This window comes from Leptonychotes weddellii, chromosome 14 (assembly GCF_054177405.1).
Source record: "Leptonychotes weddellii isolate Sample4059 chromosome 14, ASM5417740v2, whole genome shotgun sequence".
NCBI lineage: Eukaryota > Metazoa > Chordata > Mammalia > Carnivora > Phocidae > Leptonychotes > Leptonychotes weddellii.
The window spans coordinates 25,898,053-25,917,344 of NC_138382.1; the positions used below are offsets into that span (position 1 = coordinate 25,898,053).

The 19,292-nt window shown below is 39.1% G+C and overlaps 1 protein-coding gene and 1 pseudogene across 1 annotated transcript in view; one reads left to right on the forward strand and one right to left on the reverse strand.

Annotated features, from left to right (window-relative positions):
• Window positions 1–4,964: 4,964 nt before the first annotated feature.
• LOC102730463 (large ribosomal subunit protein eL32 pseudogene) lies at window positions 4,965–5,677 on the reverse strand (annotated as a pseudogene).
• A 4,358-nt stretch (window positions 5,678–10,035) lies between these two features.
• Window positions 10,036–19,292, forward strand: part of ZNF782 (zinc finger protein 782) — a 64,072-nt gene continuing 54,815 nt past the window's right edge. The window contains exons 1-3 of the mRNA XM_031034024.2: window positions 10,036–10,134; window positions 12,308–12,363; window positions 16,931–17,057. Coding sequence (XP_030889884.1) covers window positions 10,122–10,134; window positions 12,308–12,363; window positions 16,931–17,057 — 196 coding nt within the window. The 5' untranslated portion in view covers window positions 10,036–10,121. The remainder of the gene's footprint in view (window positions 10,135–12,307; window positions 12,364–16,930; window positions 17,058–19,292) is intronic.

The following is a 19,292-nucleotide window of genomic DNA, read 5'->3' on the forward strand; positions in this document are numbered from 1 at the left end:
TTTTTTCAAGCCCAGCTAGTTTCTTTAAAATCATCATTCTGAACTCTAGTTCGGACATCTTACTAATGTCCGTATTGATTAGGTCCCTGGCAGTCGGTACTGCCTCTTGTTCTTTTTGTTGAGGTGATTTTTTCTGTCTTGTCATTTTGTCCAGAGGAGAATAGATGAATGAAAGAACAAAATGTTAACAGAGTAACAACATCCCCAGAAAATATACACTAAACAAATCAGAAAAGACCTGAAACTGCAGGAAAAGAAAGGGAAAGAAAGAAATGAAAAAGAAAAAGATAAAGATAAAAACAAACAGAAACAAAACAAATGGAAAAAAACAGAGTATGATCAAATATGATCAGGCTGGTGCATAGATCAGTGCCACACACTACATTTTGGGCATATTTTGGTCTGTTAGAAGAAAGTGCCTCCCAAAATTTTAAAGAAAGAAAAACTTATATACGTACAAAAATAAGGGTTAATACGATGAAGGGATGGAATATGACTGTAAAGATGAAAATTATAAAAGATACTATAAAAGGAATTGATAAGAAGTTGGTTGAAAAAAGAAAGAAGAGGACTAAAAAAAAAGGGAGAGAATGTGATCAGGCATGAGACTAGAACAAAGCCATGTGCTAGAGATTTAGGGTATATTTTGGTCTGTTAGAAGAAACTGTATCTCAAAGAGAGAACAACTTATATATATATACCAAAAATAAGGGTAACTACTATGAAGGGATAGAATATAACTCTAAAAATGAAAAATAAAAAAGTTTTTTTTTAACAAAGGGATTGATAAGATGTTGGTTGAAAAGGGGAAAAAGAAAAATTCAAAAAAAAAGTTAAAAAAAATTAACTTTGAAAGACTAAAGAATCATGGATAAAAACCCATGAGTTCTATGTGCTGTATTCCCCTAGCGCTGGAGTTCTGCCGTTCTCATTGATGGGTAAACTTCGTCTTGGCTGGCTGTTCTCGCTGATCTTCTGGGGGAGGGGCCTGTTGCCGTGGTTCCCAAATGTCTTTGCCGGAGGCATAATTGCCCCGCCCTTGCCCGGTCCGGGCTAAGTAATCTGCTCGGGTTTGCTCTCGGGAGCTTTTTTGTTCCCTGCGAGCTTTCTGTACAGCTTTGGAGGACGAGAGTGAAAATGGCGGTCTCCCAATCTCTGCCCCGGAGGAGCTGAGAACTCGGGGCCCCCCTCCTCAGTGCACCCCCAGAGAAAAGCAGTCAGTCACTCCCGTCACCCCGGTCTCCGGCCACACTCCGTGCTCACCCGGCCTGTGACCGAGCGTTTCTATCTCTGGCACCCGACCCCGTGTGGAGTCTCCAAACCCAGCAGTTCCCTATGCTGCGCTCCTGTGCCGCTCCTCCTGGGGGAGGAAGGGGAGTCTCCCCAGATCTGCCACTTGTTGGGTCCCTGCTGGAGGAGCAGTGGCCCGACTGTGCCGCGGATCATGGTTTATGACAATCCTGAGCTGAGAGCCCACTCCTCGACTCCATCTCTGCAGCCGGCTTCCCTGCTCCAATGCCTGGGAGCTCTGCCACACTCAGGCACCCCCAGTCTTTCTGTGACCCCAAGGGTCCTGAGACCACACTATCCCAGGAGGGTTCCACCGCCTGCTTAGCCACTGGAGCGACCTCCCTCAGCAGAACCGACTTCTAAAAGTTCTGATTTTGTGCTCCGTGGTTCTATCACTTGCCAGAAGCGGCCGAGGGAGGCCCCCTCTCCCGCCGCCTATCCTCCTGAATATCGCCTCAGATTCACTTCTCCGCATGTCCTACCTTCCAGAAAGTGGTCACTTTTCTGTTCAGAGAGTTGTTGCTATTCTTTTCTTTGATCTCCTGTTGAGTTTGTAGGTGTTCAGAATGGTTTGATCCCTATCCAGCTGAATTCCTGGGACCAGACGAAATTTAGGTCTCCTACTCCTCCACCATCTTGCTTCTCTCTCCCAGCATATCTATTGAAAGATATGAATTTAGTGTCATTGTATTGTCTGTACAGTACCTGTTTCTGTATATTGTCTCTGTGTTTTTCTGGTCTGTTACTCTTGGGGTCTCCCTTCGCTTACAGTATCCCCCTTAAAATTTCTTGCAGGGCTAGTTTGGTGATCACAAATTCTTTTAGTTTCTATTTGTCTTGGAAGCTCTTTATCTCTCCTTCTGTTCTGAGTGACAGCCCTGCTGGATAAAGTACTGTTGGCTGCATGTTTTTCTCATTTAGTACCCTGAATATATCATGCCAGCCCTTTTGGCCTGCCAGGTGTCTGTGGATAGGTCTGCTGCTACCCTAATGTTCCTACCCTTGTAGGTTAAGGATCTCTTTCAGAATTTTCTCTTTATCTCTGAAATCTGCAAGTTTCACTATTATATGTCAGGTGTTGATCTATTTTTATTGATTTTTGAGGGGGGTCCTCTGGACCTCCTGGACTTAAATGCCTGTGTCCTTCCCCATATTAGAGAAGTTATCAGCTATGATTTGTTCAAATATACCTTCTGTCCCTCTCTCTTTCTTCTTCCTCTGGGACTCCAGTTATTCTAATATTGTTTCACTTTATGGTATTGTTGATTTCTCAAAGCTTCCCCTCATGGTCTGTTAGTTGTTTTTCTCTCTTTTCTTCAGCTTCCTTCCTTTCCATCAATTTGTCTCCTGTGTCATTTACTCTCTCTTCTGCCTCATTTACCCTAGCTGTTAGAACATCCAATATAGACTGCATCTCAGAGCATTTTTAATTTTGGCCTGATTAGATATCATTTCTACACTAAGGCATTCTCTAGTGTCTTTTATGCTTTTTTCAAGCCCAGCTAGTATCTTTATAATCATTATTCTGAAATTTATGCCTGACATTTTACTTATATGCATATTGACTAAGTCTATGGCAGAAAGTATTACCTATGGCTCTTTCTTTTTTGTGAATTTCTCCTTTTAGTAACTTTGTCTAGAGAAAAATAAATGAATGAGAGAACAAAATAAAAAATGTCAAACACGACCCCAGCAAAATACACCCTAGAATAATCTGAAGAGATCAGAAACCAAAAAAGAAAAGGAAAAAAGGGGCAGGGGGAGAGAATATAATCTCCCAGGTGGACAAAACAGTGTGATCGACTTGGTCCTGGGTGTATTTTGGTCTGTTTGTTAGAGGACACTAAATCCCAAAACTGTAAAGAAAGAAAAACTTATAGATATACAAAAATAAGTTTGAATATAGTGAAAGGAATCCAAAAATGAAGAATATATCTATAAAATATAAATGTAAAAAAGAAAATACAAAAAAGACTTTAAATAAGGAGTTGATAAAATAAGAAACTAGTTGAAAAGGAAGAAAAAAATTTTAAAATGAAAGACTAAAGAATCATGAGAAAAAGTCTTGATTGTATTCTATATACTATTTTCCCCTAATGCAGGAGTTTTTCAGTTTTGTGTGATCCATAAATTTGGTATTAGCCTGACATTCCTGCCAGTCTTTTGGGGGAAAGGCCTGTTGTACTGATTCTCAGGTGTCTTTGCCTGGGTGGAGTTGCACCACCCCTTGCCAGGGGCCCGGGCTCAGTGTAAGCTGCTTCGGGTTGCTCTATGTGGCTCTTGTTCCCTAAAGGCTTTCCATGCCACTTGCACAAAGTGGTTGCTTTTCTATTTGTAGAATTGCAGCAATTCTTTTTTTAGATCTAGGGTTGAACCTGTACCCCTGAAGCAAATAATACATTTTTTGTTAATTTAAAAAGAAAGAAAGAAAATGCACACAGAAGAGCATATACCACATTATTCTACTTTAGTAAAAGTGTGTGTGAATAGATGTAGAGGTAGAGATGGATCTATATCTTAAAAAAAAAAAAGGATCTAAGGTTGAATTCACAGGTGTTCAGGATGATTTGATAGATATCTAGCTTAATTCAAGGGTCCAGGTGAAATGAGGGTCTCCTACTCTTCTGTCATCTCCCGTCCTCTTTTGCATTCTTCTGATTTCGACCTGTTTGTCTTTGAATCCAAGTGTGTCCTCTGTAGATTGTTACATTTGGATCTTGCTTTATTATATATTTTGCCATTCTCTGCTTTCTAATTAGGTTTTCTGGACCATATGTATTTAATGCAGTTATTAACAGGTTCAGAGTTACAATTGCCATTTTGCTATTTTGTTTTCTGTCTTTAGCCTTCTTTGTTCCTCTGTTCTTCCTTTACTAACTTCTTTTGTGTTAAATAAATCTTTTAGTATATCATTTTAATTCTTTTTTTGATTATTTTTTACTATATTTGTAAACTATTTTCCTAGTGTCTGCTCTAGAAATTCCAATATGCATCTTAACTCACCACAGTTTATTTCAAATTAATGTTAACTTGATTCCCATGAAATATAAAATGTTTTCTCTAACATAACTCCATTCTTTTCCCCTCTTGTGCTATTATTTTCATATATATTACATCTATATATTACAAATCAATGTTACAGTGTTATAATTATTTCTTTACACAAAGTTATGTTTTTTAAAGAATTTAACAGAAGAAACATGAAAATGTATTTAGATTCTTTTATTTTTAACATGGATATTTATTACTTCTACACTCTATATTTTTTCCAGTTAATTTGAGCTACCATCTTGTGTCATTCCTTTCCAGATTCCAAAGAATTTTCTTTAGTATTTGTGATAAATCAGTTCTGATATCAAGGAGTCCTCTCAATCTTTTTAAATTTTGGAATGACTTTATTTTACCATTATAACTGGTAGATAGTTTCACTGGATAAAAAATTTTTCATTAGCCATTTTTTCTTTCAGCATTTTGAATATATCATTCCACTGCCTTTTAGGGTCCATTTTCTCTGATGGGAAGTTAGACATTATTTATATTGATGCTCTCTTGTACATATTAAATTATTTTTCTCAGGGTGTCTGGGTTGCTCAGTCAGTTAAGTATCTGCCTTCGGCTCAGATCATGATTTCAGGGTCCTGGGATTGAGACCCGTATCTGGCTCCCCACTCAGTGGGGAGCATGCTTCTCCCTCTCACTCTGCACCTCCCCCTGCTCATGCTCTCTCTCAAATAAATAAAGAAAATCTTTTTAAAAAATTGTTTTTCTCTTGCTTCTTTCAAGATTTTCTCTTTGCGTGTGGCTTTTAACACTTCGACTATGATGTGTCTAGGTATAAATCTCTTTGAATTTCTCCTACTTGTGGTTCATTAAGCTTCTTAGATGTGTAAATTAATATTTTTATGGTAGTTTTATGGTTTTATTAACACAAATATGACATGCACAACAAGCTGTCTATTCATTTTCTTTGCTGCGCAGCCTGGCATTGGGATTGGTGACTGTGATTGCCAGCTGGGCTGCTCTTTCCACAATAAGCTTTGTGGTTCTTGGAGGAGACACTGTGAGCAATCTCTGCACAGTAGGATTTGTTGCACATCAGCAGCACTTCAAGCTCCTTGACGTTGTGGATTAGGAACTTCTGGAAGCCACTGGGCAACATGTGCTTTGTTTTCTTGTTGTTCTCGTAACCAATGTTGGGCATCAAGTTCTGGTCCTTGAATCTTCTGTGCACCCTATTGTCAATGCCTCTGGGTTTCCACCAGTTGTGCTTAATTTTGATATAGTGGTCTGACTGGTGCTGGATGAACTTCTTGGTCCTCTTTTTAACTATCTTGGGCTTCACCAGAGGTCTGAGGGTAGCCATGATGCCCAGTAACAGATGGCTGCCACCTCTGCAGGCAGCGCCGAGGAAGAGAGTTGTAAATTAATATTTTTAACAAATTTGGGGAGTTTGGGGCCACTATTTCTTCAAAAAAATTATGATAACTACTGGACCCACAATTTGAGAAAGTATATTAGATGAGATGTGAGACATTTATTGGGAAAGTCTAGGAACCAGAAAACTGGAATGAGCACATGTCCTTGCATTCAGATATAGCCTGAACCTTTGGGCACCTTGAGTACCCCTTGATCTCATAAGCAGTTGTTTCTCCCTGTGTGTCTCTGTTTCTGCATTGCTAGAATTCAACTGTAAGATGAATTTCTAAATTATTATCCTCAATTTTAAAAAAGCCACCACAAAAGAGTATCACTGTGTGATTCCTTTTGCATGAAACTCTAGAGAAGACAAAACAAATCTATAGTTACAGAAATCAAGAGGGAGAGTTCCCAGATGGGGGTGTCTGAAAAGTTTAAAAAATGATCTAATATATTTGGGCTCTCAATAGATGGAATTTATGTTAAGTACTCATTCAGATAAGGTTTGAATAAAAGAATACCTTCAAGAGAGACAGTACAGTCCTAAATATTCTATAAAATTATCACTACCCATATGAGGATTGACACCAGGTAAGTACAACTTCTCCCCCAATCCCTGCTAGAGTGGACTTTGAGTGAGGTCAAGATAAAGGTGAGGAAATGATATTCCTTCACTTACATGGATTTACCAAGCATCCAAGAAGCCCAAAATTATTATCAGAAAAGAAGGATATGGTCAAACGTCTACTAGCAGTTGGTCAGAATAGCTATTTTCTGTTCTGTGCACTTTGCCTTTGGTGTACAACTAGGCATTAAAGGTATATTAGACCTTTGAGGCTTACAAGGCAGTTCAGGTTTCATTGTAATTGGCACACTCTCTGCAACTGTAAGACCTTTATAGTATACTAAAAACCACTGCTTGGGAGTAGCTGAGAAAAAGAAGTGAGGGTTGGGCACCTGGGTGGCTCAGTTGGTTAAGTGACTGCCTTCGGCTCAGGTCATGATCCTGGAGTCCCTGGATCGAGTCCCACATCGGGCTCCCTGCTCGACAGGGAGTCTGCTTCTCCCTCTGACCCTCCCCCCTCTCATGTGCTCTCTCTCTCAAATAAATAAATAAATAAATCTTTAAAAAAAAAAAAAGAAGTGAGGGTTAACTTACTTCTGACAGTGGCTGTCCTCTATTTCTCTCTAAATCCTAAGGGATGATCTTAATACAACTTATCACTCAAAAAGAATGCACACTGTCTTCAGGCTTTCCCTATACAGCTTCCCTTGCTGACTCAAGGCCCATAATGGGAATAAAAAACCAGCTATGCTCAGAAGGGAAATTGCAAGGCTAATCCAGAAATTAAAACACACACACACACACAAGGAACTCAGGATCTTGCTCAATAGTACAAGCTGAAACTAAATAGCATATATGTGGGTGGATCCTTAGAATATTAGGCCAAGAAGGATGAATTATGTTTGGACAGGGCCAAATTTATCAATACAAGTATACTCACTGTGGGCTCAGGAGCAGCCCATGGTGCATTTCACACCAATGAAATATATATAGACATAACTCATTGTATTGCACTTCATTTTATTTTGCTTTGCAGATATTGTGGTGGGTTTTTTTCTTCACAAATTGAAGGTTTTAATTTGTCATAAATCGGTTTACAAATTAAAGGTTTCAAATTGTAAAAAGTGCAAAAGCACAATCAAGCAAGTCTATTGACACCATTTTTCTGACATCACCTACTCACTTCATGTTTCTGGGTCACCTTTCAGTAATTTTCACAATATTTCAAACTTTATTATTATATTTGTTATGATGATCTGTGATCAGTGATTATGAGTTGCTAAAAGCTCAGAGGACAAATCTTTTATCAATAAAGTATTTTTAATTAAGACATGACATTGTTTTTAACACATGATGCTATTGCACACTTAGTAAACAACAATATAGCATAAGCATAACTATTATATGCATTGGGAAACCAAAAAATTTCATTTGATTCACTTTAGTGCAATATTCACTTTATTGTGGTAGTCTGGAACCCATCCCACTATATATTTGAGATATGCTTGTGTTTCTCTAATGGGATCCCGACAAATATTTTTTTAAAATTCTGAGTCATTCTCATGTGCACTCATCTTTTTTAGTGACCTGAAGGGATCCGCAGTGGTGGCTCTTTGATCATGAAGTCCATCAAAATGAAGTAGATGGACACCCTCCTACAATACTTCTTAAGATATATATCTATGTATGAAATTCTGGGTCTCATGGGCAGAAAATTAACAAAAATTATTATAACAGGGCTTCAGATCCTTTTGCCAGTCCTTGATATATCCTACTTTAAAGACAGGAGGCTTTGACTGAAGGGCAGACTGGGTCCCTTTGACAAAATTCCTCACACTTAGTCATCATTATATACAATTAATCATTCCCCAAAAGTCTCCAAGGAAGCCAGTCAAATCTCCTTCAACTCGAATCTTCAGTGTATAGTGTCATCATGGGAAGTTATGGCTGCTGCAATTGCAGTCTCACTTAGGGGTGGTTCTGAAATGTGTGGAAAAGAAATCCTCCCAGTGGGCAGAGTTTTGAGGAGTTTTATTTAATTGTTCACTTTGTGAAGAAGAGACATGTCTTGAATTTTGTGTTGATTCATGTCCAATAGCTCAATGAGTAGTTGAGTAGTAGGGGGATAGACAAGAATAAGACTGGAAATTTGATGACAAAAAGGTCTAGAGGAGATATATGTGGATGGAATTCTAAGAATAGGTATTAAATGAGGTTTATAAATACTTGACTGAGGATAGGACATTAGAGGGAAGAGTACAAGTGAGGTTTGGGTATTTATTCCTTCGGTTCTTTGTGCTGAGCCATGTAATTAATGGCCATTATGTTTCTCTTCCTAAGGCCACTGCTCTTATAAGGGTAGCCTTTTCTGCCAGGTTCTGGTAACATTACCTATATTCACTATGAGCCTGGTGGTGATAATGCCTCCTTATCATCACGAGTTATAGGATGATTTACCAACCCTACCCATGTTTTTAGAGCCCTGTTTATTAGACTCTCCTCAGGGTCCTATTGTTTCTTGACAATTGACACCTGTTTCTTGAGGGGATCCTAATAGGTCCACAAAACAACTCTGACCATAAAGTCCACAGGGATAGGGAATTTGATCTTTTATCTGATATTTCTATCCCAGCATCTAGAATGTCTCTTGCACAGCAGGTTTTCAATAAATGTTTCTTAAATGAACATATGTAATGACTACTTTTCCTCCATTAGTGATCTTTATGTTAAAGTCAATTATGATTGATTTAATATAGTTTGACCCATTTTGTGCTTTTACTTGTAATTCCTTAGAGAATGACAAAGAATTATAAATGTCAGCAAAAAACAAGCAAATTTGTTGGTATGCACATGGAAATCCAAGATAACTAACATAAAAATTTATTGAAAAAGATAATTCATCAAAAAACATCCTATATACATCCACACCTACAGCACCTGTCTTGACCCCCAGTAGAAGCTCCACACTGGGCTCCAAGGGCACCAGGTGGGAGCTCAGGGGTCGGTGGGTCCGGTGGCTGTAAAGGGACAGGGTGGAAGTCTCAGGTTGAAAAATTATGATTATAATTTTATAGCTTTATCATTTCAATCCTAAATACCTCAGTCGTCATGCCTTTTTTTTTACAAAATCATTTTTCCTGCATAACTTCAATTTTTTTTTCACACTTTACCTAAGTAACCGTAATTTTAGTATTTTCAATATCCGATCCATATTCAAGTTTTCCCATTGTCTCCAAATAACCGAAGGGGGGAAATACTATTTCAACAGAGAGCCAATAGAGGAGCACCCTTTGCATTTGGCAGCCGAGGTCAAATTTCACCCTTAATCTCTTCCATCTTGGAGAGAACCTGGGCGTGAGAGTTTTAAGAACAGCAGCCTCTAGGGCGCCTGGATGGCTCAGTCGGTTAAGCGGCTGCCTTTGGCTCAGGTCATAATCCCGGGGTCTTGGGATTGAGTTCCGCATGGGGCTCCTTGCTCAGCAGAGAGCCTGCTTCTCCGCTGCCTGCCATTCCCCCTGCTGGTGCTTGCTCTCTGTCTCTCTCGCGCGCTCTCTCTGTGTCAAATAAATAAATAAAACATCTTAAAAACAAAAAACAAACCAAAACAAAAACCAGCAGCCTCTAGCTTTCTAAAACACGGAAATGCCAAAAGAGCAACATGAAAAGTGGCCGCGGAGGTCTACGGGAAATGTAGTCCTGTATTCTTAGTTCGCCGCGTGGCACTCTGGGAAGAGAATTCGGGGCTCCTTTTGCGCAAGGGCAGCCGTAGCTCCGCCTCCTCATTCGTCTTCTCTGGACTGCAGGAGAGCTGTTTGAGAGCCCTCGGGTCTACTCTCCTCGAAAGTAAAGGATGCGCACCTGGGGTGAGAGTGCAGGGGAGCTCTCTATGGGAGGGGAGCGCTTGTGTCTAGGGCCGGGAGCGGGAAGTTTTGGGGATACCCTGGTAGGCGCCCCGGCCCGCCCTCGACCGACAGAAGGCCGGTGGGGGTGTGTGGGGAGGTAGGGGGAGAACCCTGGCCCTCCGGCGCCGGGCGCGCAGGTGGGGCTGAGCCTGGTCTTGAGTAGGGGCTCGGTGCGGTCCTGGGTGTGTAGGGACAGTGTGGTTGGACACGCCTGCAGCCCGACGTAGTGGCGGCGGGAGGCAAAGTGCGTTTAAAACGCTGGTGGTGACTGTGAGTGCGGTGAGAGCCTGAGCTCGGGAGCCAGAAAAGGCCCGGGTAAATTCCAGCAGAGGCGATAGAAGGAACCTGGGTAAGAGACGGATTTCTCATCTCAAAATTATATTAATATGACTGTTCCATGGGGTTGTTTTGAAACTTAGATCTAAGTCATCACTTGTAAAGTATTTAGACAAGTTCCGGGTATTATGCCCTGCGTAAATGACAGCTGCTCTTATAGTTAGAAAACACTGTTGTTTGCATTGGATGGTTTAACATAACCTCACAACCACTTAAAACAAAAAACAAACAAAAATTAAAAAACAACCCAGGTTCAGCTTGGTGGAATGATGTGCCCAGGTCTCAAGCTAGCAGTGAGGGAGTTCGGATTCAAGGGCAAGTGTGCTTTACTTCCAGTCTCAGGCATTGTCTAAATATCACCCCTGCCTGAAACCAGCATTGCAGCGTTCACAGCACTTAGCAAAGTGGCCTGTCCCCAAATCCCCAAGGATATAAGGGAAGGTGAATGTAAATGGAATCCGACCATATATCAAATTTACTCTGGGATTTTTAGTGTGTCTTCAGGTCCCTCGGGTCAGACAGAGGTTCCTGTCCCCTTCTGTGTTGTCAGGCTGTCTTTTAAGTGTGACATTATAATAAATTCCAAGACTCTTGGTTTTGCCCCTAAAATGAGTTTTTAGGTCCATGTCCCAATTGCCTTGAAACAAGGTAAACCCCTGTGGGGTAGGAAGCAGGGACCTCTGTGAATAGGAGTCTTACCTGGAAGAGAGCACCCCTCTGACCTTAGACCTCTCTCCAGAGCTTTAGAGAAGAGACAGAAGGGCCAGAAAGGAGCATATCCTAGATTTGCAAGGTCAGAAGCAGTTCCTGATCCCCTTACCCAGAATAAGCTAGACTTAGTGATAAATCACACTGTGTGACAGGAGGGTTGGGGCCAGCCTTGAGAAGAGTGAAGTGAGCTGGGGTGGTCCAGGGGCAGGCTGCTCAGGAAAGGCCACTTCTTGGAGAGCTTGTGACAGCAAGGTTTGGGGGTAAGGGATAACCAGGCAGAGGGAGGAAATTCTGTCTCCACTGCCCTTAAATGGCCCTCACTCTATAGATGTTGCACTGCTGTCCCACCTGTCCATCCCCACATGTGACATTAGTGACATTATCCTGACCTCACAGGATTCCAGAATGCTGATAAGGGAAGTGTTTTCCGAGGTCATCTACTTCTCTTTTGAAAGCTTCAGTGAAGGTTCAATGAGTTGTTTGGGAAAACCCAGTTTGTGAGAGAGTTAGGAGGAAAAGAGTGGAGCTTACTCTCTTCCAGGTAAGTCACCAAAAGCATCTTATCAAAGGGGCCTTTTGAAAAATACATCACCACCGCTAAAACAATTAAAAATTCCTGTCTTGAAGCATCCCATCTCTTTTAGTAGGCTTGCCATGGATTTCTATACCAGGGGGTAAATAATATTACTGAGAAAAATATGTAAATGATGATTGCTGAGCATTTGTCTGCTAAGGTAATTTTACTGAAAGAATAGTGTCTCATCCTTTGGCGTACTCTAATTCAACTAACGTGTTGCTTTGTGTTAGTCACAAGAACACATGCATTATTGTTAAATCAGTCAAGAAAATTTTATGTTCACTCAGTAAAAAATTGCAGATTTAAGCCCATGATCATTTCAGAGTGATACCAGACAGATGGTGCTGCCTGTACATGCTCCTTCTCATTCCTTTTCAAGGTCCAGAGGGTCCCGTGCCTATGAGGAGGATGGATGATCCTCCACTGGGGTGCTGAGATTTGGGGAGGTGAGTGTAGGAGCTGTAAGATAGGCCAGATCTCGTGACCCCTGTCTTCTTTCTGTCCCCTCAGCTGAACCACAGTTCTCTACACTCTCCCAAGAGCCACAGAAAATGAACACAGCTCAGGTGAGCTCTTCATTTATTCCCCACTTAGTATTGTAATGGATTTAGGAGGTCTAGAAGGATCCATGCATTAAATGGAAAAGAACAACTAGAAACATCAATCTTGAGCAAAAATATACAGTTTGACTATCAGCTGTGATGTTTTCTTTCAGCTTTTGGTAGGTAACCTTTCTTAGAGTAGGGTTAGGTTCCCTCCATGTATCAGGTTGCTAAGATTTCATGTTAGTCATGAAGGTGCATTGAATTATTGATTGTCTCTTGTGTATGGATTGGAGTAAAACTAGAGCTTACTTCCTTTCATCTGAATACTGTAAACAGTGTAACATATTTTCTAATATTAACTTGAATTCCTGTATACACCCTAGTTGCTAATAAGTGTGGTAAGTTGCTTCTTACATATTTTCCTCAGGCCTTTTGCTAATACTATATTCAGGGTTTATATTTCTGTATCCACAAGTTGGATTAGACTATACTTTCTTGTTTCTCTGTCCAAGTATGGTATCGTGGTCATAGTTTTATGAAAGTAAATGGAGAACTTTTCTGCTCCTTTTCTAGCAATTTAGATGAGAAAATTGTATTACATGAGGATTTTTGTGAAATTTACATATAGATTTAGACCTTTAGAAGACTTTAGCATGAAGACTCTGGTTGTTAACTTATTAGTCATAAGCCTATATTGGATTTGTATTTTTTTCTTTTATTTTCAGATTTATTTATTTGACAGAGAGAGAGAAAAAGCATGGGGGGAGGGGCAAATGGAGAAGGAGAGAGAGAATCTCAAGCAGAGTACCTGCTGAGCACAGAGCTCGATGCAGAGCTTGATCACATGACACTGAGATCATAACCTGAGCCGAAATCAAGACTCAGATTCTTAACTGACTGAGCCACCCAGGCACCCCTATATTTTTCTTAATATAACTTTTGATATTATGTTTTCATAGAAAATTGTTCATTTTATTTACATTTTTAAATGTATTTTCATCAATTTGTTAATAGCATTGTCTTAGGATTTCAAAGTCTTTATCTGTTATAACAGTAATTCCTTTTTTGATCAGCTTTTAAATTTTATTTTAGCATAAAGGCTGCTAATCAGAAAAGGACAAAATATGTTCTGGTTGGCCCAATCTGAAACCTAGAATTTCAGGGTCTGAGGGTCTTAATATTCTGTGCAGGCAGTGGACTCTAAATATTGGGAATTGAGGGACATATACTTGTCATATTTGTGCTCTCTACCTTTACCTACCCACCTGTCAGCACCATTTGTTGACAAAAATATACTTTGTCCATTAATTGCGTTGGCATCTTCGTGGGAAACCAATTAGTAATGCATGTAGGGTCTGTTTCTGGACTCTGTTCACTTCTGATGACTGGTGTTAATCCGTTTGCTAATACCAGACCTATCTTGATGAGTTGTCTCTTTACAGTAACTCTTGAAATCAGATAATGTGAGTCTTCCAACTTTGTTCTTTTTTTAAATTGTTTTGGATATTCTAGGTCCTTTGCTTCTTTATAGAAAGTTTTGAAAATCTTCCTCTCTGTCTCAAAAGAGCCTGCTGAGATTTTGATTTTGATTGCACTGAATCCACAGAATCTATAGTGTAGAGATCAACTTGGGAAGAATTAAACATCTTGATCATAATGAGTCTTCCAATTAATGAATACAGTATCTCTCTCCATTCACTTAGGTGATATGGAGGGTTTTGAGGATTTGGGGTTTGACACAGAAGGATAGTTTTGACTACAGTTTTCAAGAATAACACTGTCTACTGTCTGAAGATAGACCCTAGACTAGAAGCAGGAACAATATAGGAGTCTGTTTCTATAATCCTAGCAAGAAATTATGATCATAATGGTGTTAGTTGCTTTGAAGTGGTCAAACTCTGGATGTAATTTAAGGTAGAGCCAACAATCTGGGAGTGTGTGTTTCTTTTCTACAACCTTGCAAATAGAGCATGCTGTCAAATTTTGAATTTTTACCAATGCGATTAAAATAATCTCAGTTTAGTTTTATAAGCTTTTCTCATGAGTGAGGTGTGGAACATTCTTTTTTGTTTGTAATTTATATTTCTTTTTCTGTTGAACTGTTCATCCCTTACCTGTTTTCCTATTGATGTACTGATTTTAATTACTGTATCCACTATAACATTCTAGCCCTTTCTCTGTGATATACATTGCACAATTTCCCTAAAGGTTTTTGTAATTTTGCCTTGCTCGTGATTTTTTTTTTTTGTCATAAAGGCATTTGATTTTTTTTAAAGATTTTCTTTATTTATTTGAGAGAGAGAGCATGTGTGAGAGAGTGAGAGAGCGAGTGTGCACGAGCAGCAGGGAGGGGCAGAGGGAAAGGGAAAAGCAGGCTCCCCACTGAGCAGGGAGCCCAGTGCGGGCTCGATCCCAAGATCCTGGGATCATGACCTGAGCCGAAGACAGACACTTAACCGACTGAGCCACCCAGGCACCCCAAAGCATTTGATTTTTATGTCAAATCTAGGAGTTTTTTCATTAATGTTCCTGGATTTTCAGTCATAATTGGGCATTTCCCACTCCAATGTAAAATAATTGTTCTGTGTAGTCTTCTGAAATTTGATTTTATTTTTTACAGTTAGATTTTGAATACATTTTAATTTTTATCCCGCTCTGTGGTACAAGAAACAGTCTTTTCCCAGGTGGCCATCTAGTTACCCTGTGACATTTTTGGGTCCAGACTTTTCTCAGGCATTTGAATGATGTCACTTGTATTCAAATAGGAAATTTACTGTGTTACTCATTCTTCCTATTACACACTTGGTTCTAGGTCCTGTTCAGTTTAAGGTTGGATGTCTTTTTAGACTTTCATCACTTCCCTGCTCCTTCTGCCCACGTCTATGTTTGTATTAAAGTGTGGCCAACATTCTCATGTTTTGCTTATCTAATATTATCTTACCCTCTATCTTCCAGAATTTGTTCAAATTTTGGGGCCTTCTGCTGGGACGTTTCTCTGTATTCCTCTTTTGTCATTTTTATAGTAGGTTTTGTATTTTACCTGAGTGTGTTTTTAAAGGCAGGGTGGTAAATGTGTATGCTCAATCTATTCCCTTGAACTAGAGGAATCATGCTTTTAATTCTTCTTCCTTTTAATTTCCAGTACTCTAATCTTTCCAGTTTTTCTTTCTACCATTTCAGAATTCTTTCTCAGTCTTCATGGCCTTTCTTTTTCTACCTGCCTGAAATTTTGCTATTCCCTTGAATTCTCTACTTGGTCCTTTTCTCTCCTGTTTCTGTGTCCTTTTTGAGCGATCCCTTTTTTTCTGATGACTTCAGTTAGCCATCTTAATGACTGATATCTCCTAATTCCTTATTTTCATTTTAGATCTCTGTCTGTTCCAAAGTCATGCAACCAACAGTGAAATAAATAATTCCATCTATATTTTCTACAGGTGTTTTGAGTGCAAACGAAGAACATCTGCCTCACAATGACTCAACCTCTGACTTGTACTTAATTCTTCTAATCTCTACATATGGCATCCGTATTTACCCAGTTGCTTATAGGTGTATATAGGTGCACAGGAAAATAATGAGAAGATTTTGTTTCCTATAAGGATTAATTTCCCATTCTTTAACTTTGCTTTAGTATAAGCCATCTCTTAAATTGGGTATTTTGTTTTGCTGCTTAAGATATTGTCCACCTTTTATACAGAGCAATGGTTCCTAACTGGAGATGATTTTGCTCCCCAGGAGACATTTGGCAATGTTTGGAGATATTTTTGATTGTCACAACTGGGATGTTGCTGGCATCTAATCAGTAGAAGAGAGAGATACTGATATATATTCTAAAATACACAGGACAGGGGCGCCTGGGTGGCTCAGTCGTTAAGCATCTGCCTTCGGCTCAGGTCATGATCCCAGGGTCCTGGGATCGAGTCCCACATCGGGCTCCCTGCTCAACGGGGAACCTGCTTCTCCCTCTGCAGCTCCCCCCGTTTGTGTTCCCTCTCTCGCTGTGTCTCTCTCTGTCAAATAAATAAATAAAAAATAAATAAATAAAATAAAATACACAGGACAATCTTTCACAGAAATAGCATTATCTGTCCCACAGTGTTAGCAGTGCCAAGTTGAAGAAATCCTGTTCTAAAGCATTGATCCTGAAGTATGAATCTGGTGGTGTGTAAATACTTCCCCAGTCTTACATGTATCTCTTCGTTAGTTCTCTATTACCCCAGCAGAGATCTCCAGATTGATATGTGTATACTGTACCAAGTGCTCAGCATAATCTGTTGGTGTATGGGAAATGTATACAGGAATCCTATTTATAATAACTTTACCTTAAAAAATAAGGCACTAAGTTTTCTCATTATGTTGACAATATATGTGTATAAATTAAAAATAAATAATCAGAGCATGAGAATTTTTTTTTTTTTAAACTAACTGTGTGCATATCCCCAAAGTATAAGACAGAGTTAGGGCCATGATAGTCATCCTTTATAGCATTTTGTTTTAAACTCTAAGGTAAACATAGTAAGACTTAGTTTCCAAAAATTGTTTCCATGTCCCTGTTTCTGGCCTCAGATTGATCAGAAATGTCCTGTTGCAGGCGTCAGTGTCATTCAAGGATGTGACTGTGGAGTTCACCCAGGAGGAGTGGCGGCAGATGAACTCTGCTCAGAGGGCTCTGTACCGAGATGTGATGCTAGAGAACTACAGCCACCTCGTCTCAGTGGGTGAGCACACCTTACCATGTGACTCCCTTTTGACTGCATATTCTGGTTTTTCTTTTTTCTTTTTAAAATGTTAATCACTTTTGTTGAGGTGTGTTTAACAGAAAATAAAACTCAGGACTTTTCAGTATATAAGTCAATGAGTTTTGAAAAATTATGTAGTAGATTTTCATCATCAAACTCGTAATTTGGAATGTTTCCATCACCCCTAAAAGATTCTTGTACCCCTTTGCGGTGAGTCCCCTACCTCCATCCCTAACTCTCTATCTCACTCATATGCTTTCTAATGCAAGCACTTTGCCTTTTCTCAAATTTTGTATAAATAGAACCGTAAAGTATATACTCTCTTTTGTCTGGCTTCTTTCACTTAGCATAAATGCTTTTGAGACTCATGGATGTGTGTGTGTGTCATCCTTTCAGTAGATAGATCCATGGGCTTTCTTCCAGTTCGGGGCTATTATGAATAAAACTGCTATGAACGTTTATACAAGTCTTTGTATCAACATGTTTTCATTTCCCTTGTGTAAATACCTACGAGTGGTAAGTTTATATGTAACTTGATAAGAAACTGCCAAATGTTTCTAAGTTGGCTCTACTGTTTTTCATGCCTGTGAGCAATGTCTGAGGGTTCTCATTGCTCTCTGGTTACCAACATTTGGCTTGATAAGTCTTATTATTTTTAACCATTCTAGTTAGGATCTAGTTATATCTTATGGTGTTTTAATTTGTATTTCCCTGATGATTAACAATTTGGAACCTCTTTTCATGGGCTTTTTTTTACCAGTAATAATCTCCTTTAATGGAGTGATCACAATTTCAGCTCCATTTTTTTAGTTTAGTTTTTTGGGGTTTTCCATCCTCTCAGAAGTTCAGACCTTTGTCTAATATATATTTTGCAAGCTTTTTTCCTCTATCTTTGTCTTGCCCTTTTAAGAAGAAAATGTTTTCCAATTATTGTTATTTTACATATACTTTGGAAGAAATTTTTTAATGATGGTAATTGGCACAGTTTTATTCTTCAAAAGTTTTCCCCAATGCTTATATCTTGCATAACTGTAATATATCAATGCCAGTAAATAGACATTGGTACAATGTGTATGAATAGCTCTACACCATTTTATCTCATGTGGAGATTTGTGTAATCACCACAACAATTAAGATATAAAACTGTCTTATTGCCCCAAAGATTTCTTTCATGCTACCTCTTTATAATCATACCCATCCCCTCTCCCACACTATCCCTAATCTCTACCAACTACTGATCCACTCTTCATCTACCTAGTATTCCACTGTGTGAATATAACATTTATTTGGCCATTCACCTGTTAAAAGACATTTTGGTTGTTTCTAATTAGGGGCTATTAGAAATAAAGCTGCTATGAACATTGATGTCAAAGTTTTTGTATGAACATAAATTACTATTCTCTGGTATAAATGCCTAGGAGTATGATTGGGGTTGTATGGTAAGTATACGTTTCACTCTTTAAGAAACTGCCAAACTATTTTTCAGAATGGCTGCACCATTTTCCATTTGCACCAGCAGTGTATGAGAAATCCAGTTACTCCCTATTTTTCCTAGTATTTGGTATTGTAACTATTTTTTGTAATAGTGGTTGTAATGGGTATATAGTGGTAGCTCATCATAGTCTTAATTTGCATTTCCTTAATAGCTAGTGATGTTAAATATTTCTAATGCTCCCGTGCCATGTATGTATCCTTAGGAAAGTGTCTGTTTATGGCTTTTGTGCATTTTTTCCATCTTTACTGATATATAATGACAAATTAAAATTATATATTTTAGCTGTACAACTTGATATTTTGATATATGTACACATTGTGAGTCAATTGCCACAGTCAAGCTAATTAACATATCTATGACCTGACCTAGTTACCTTTGTTTTCTTTGTGGTGAGAACACTTAAAATTTGCCTCTTGGCAAATTTCTAATAAACAATACAGTATTATTGACTATACTCAGATCTTCATAACTTATTCCTCTTGCATAACTGAACTTTTTTTTTAAATTTTATTATGTTTTGTTAGTCACCATACAATACATCATTAGTTTTTGATGTAGTGATCCACGATCCATTCTTTTCATATAACACCCAGTGCTCCATGCAGTACGTGCCATGCTTAAAACCCATCACTGGGCTAACCAATCCCCCCTCCCCACTCTCCTCTAAAACCCTGTTTGTTTCTCAGAGTCCATAGTCTCTCATGGTTCATCTCTCCCTC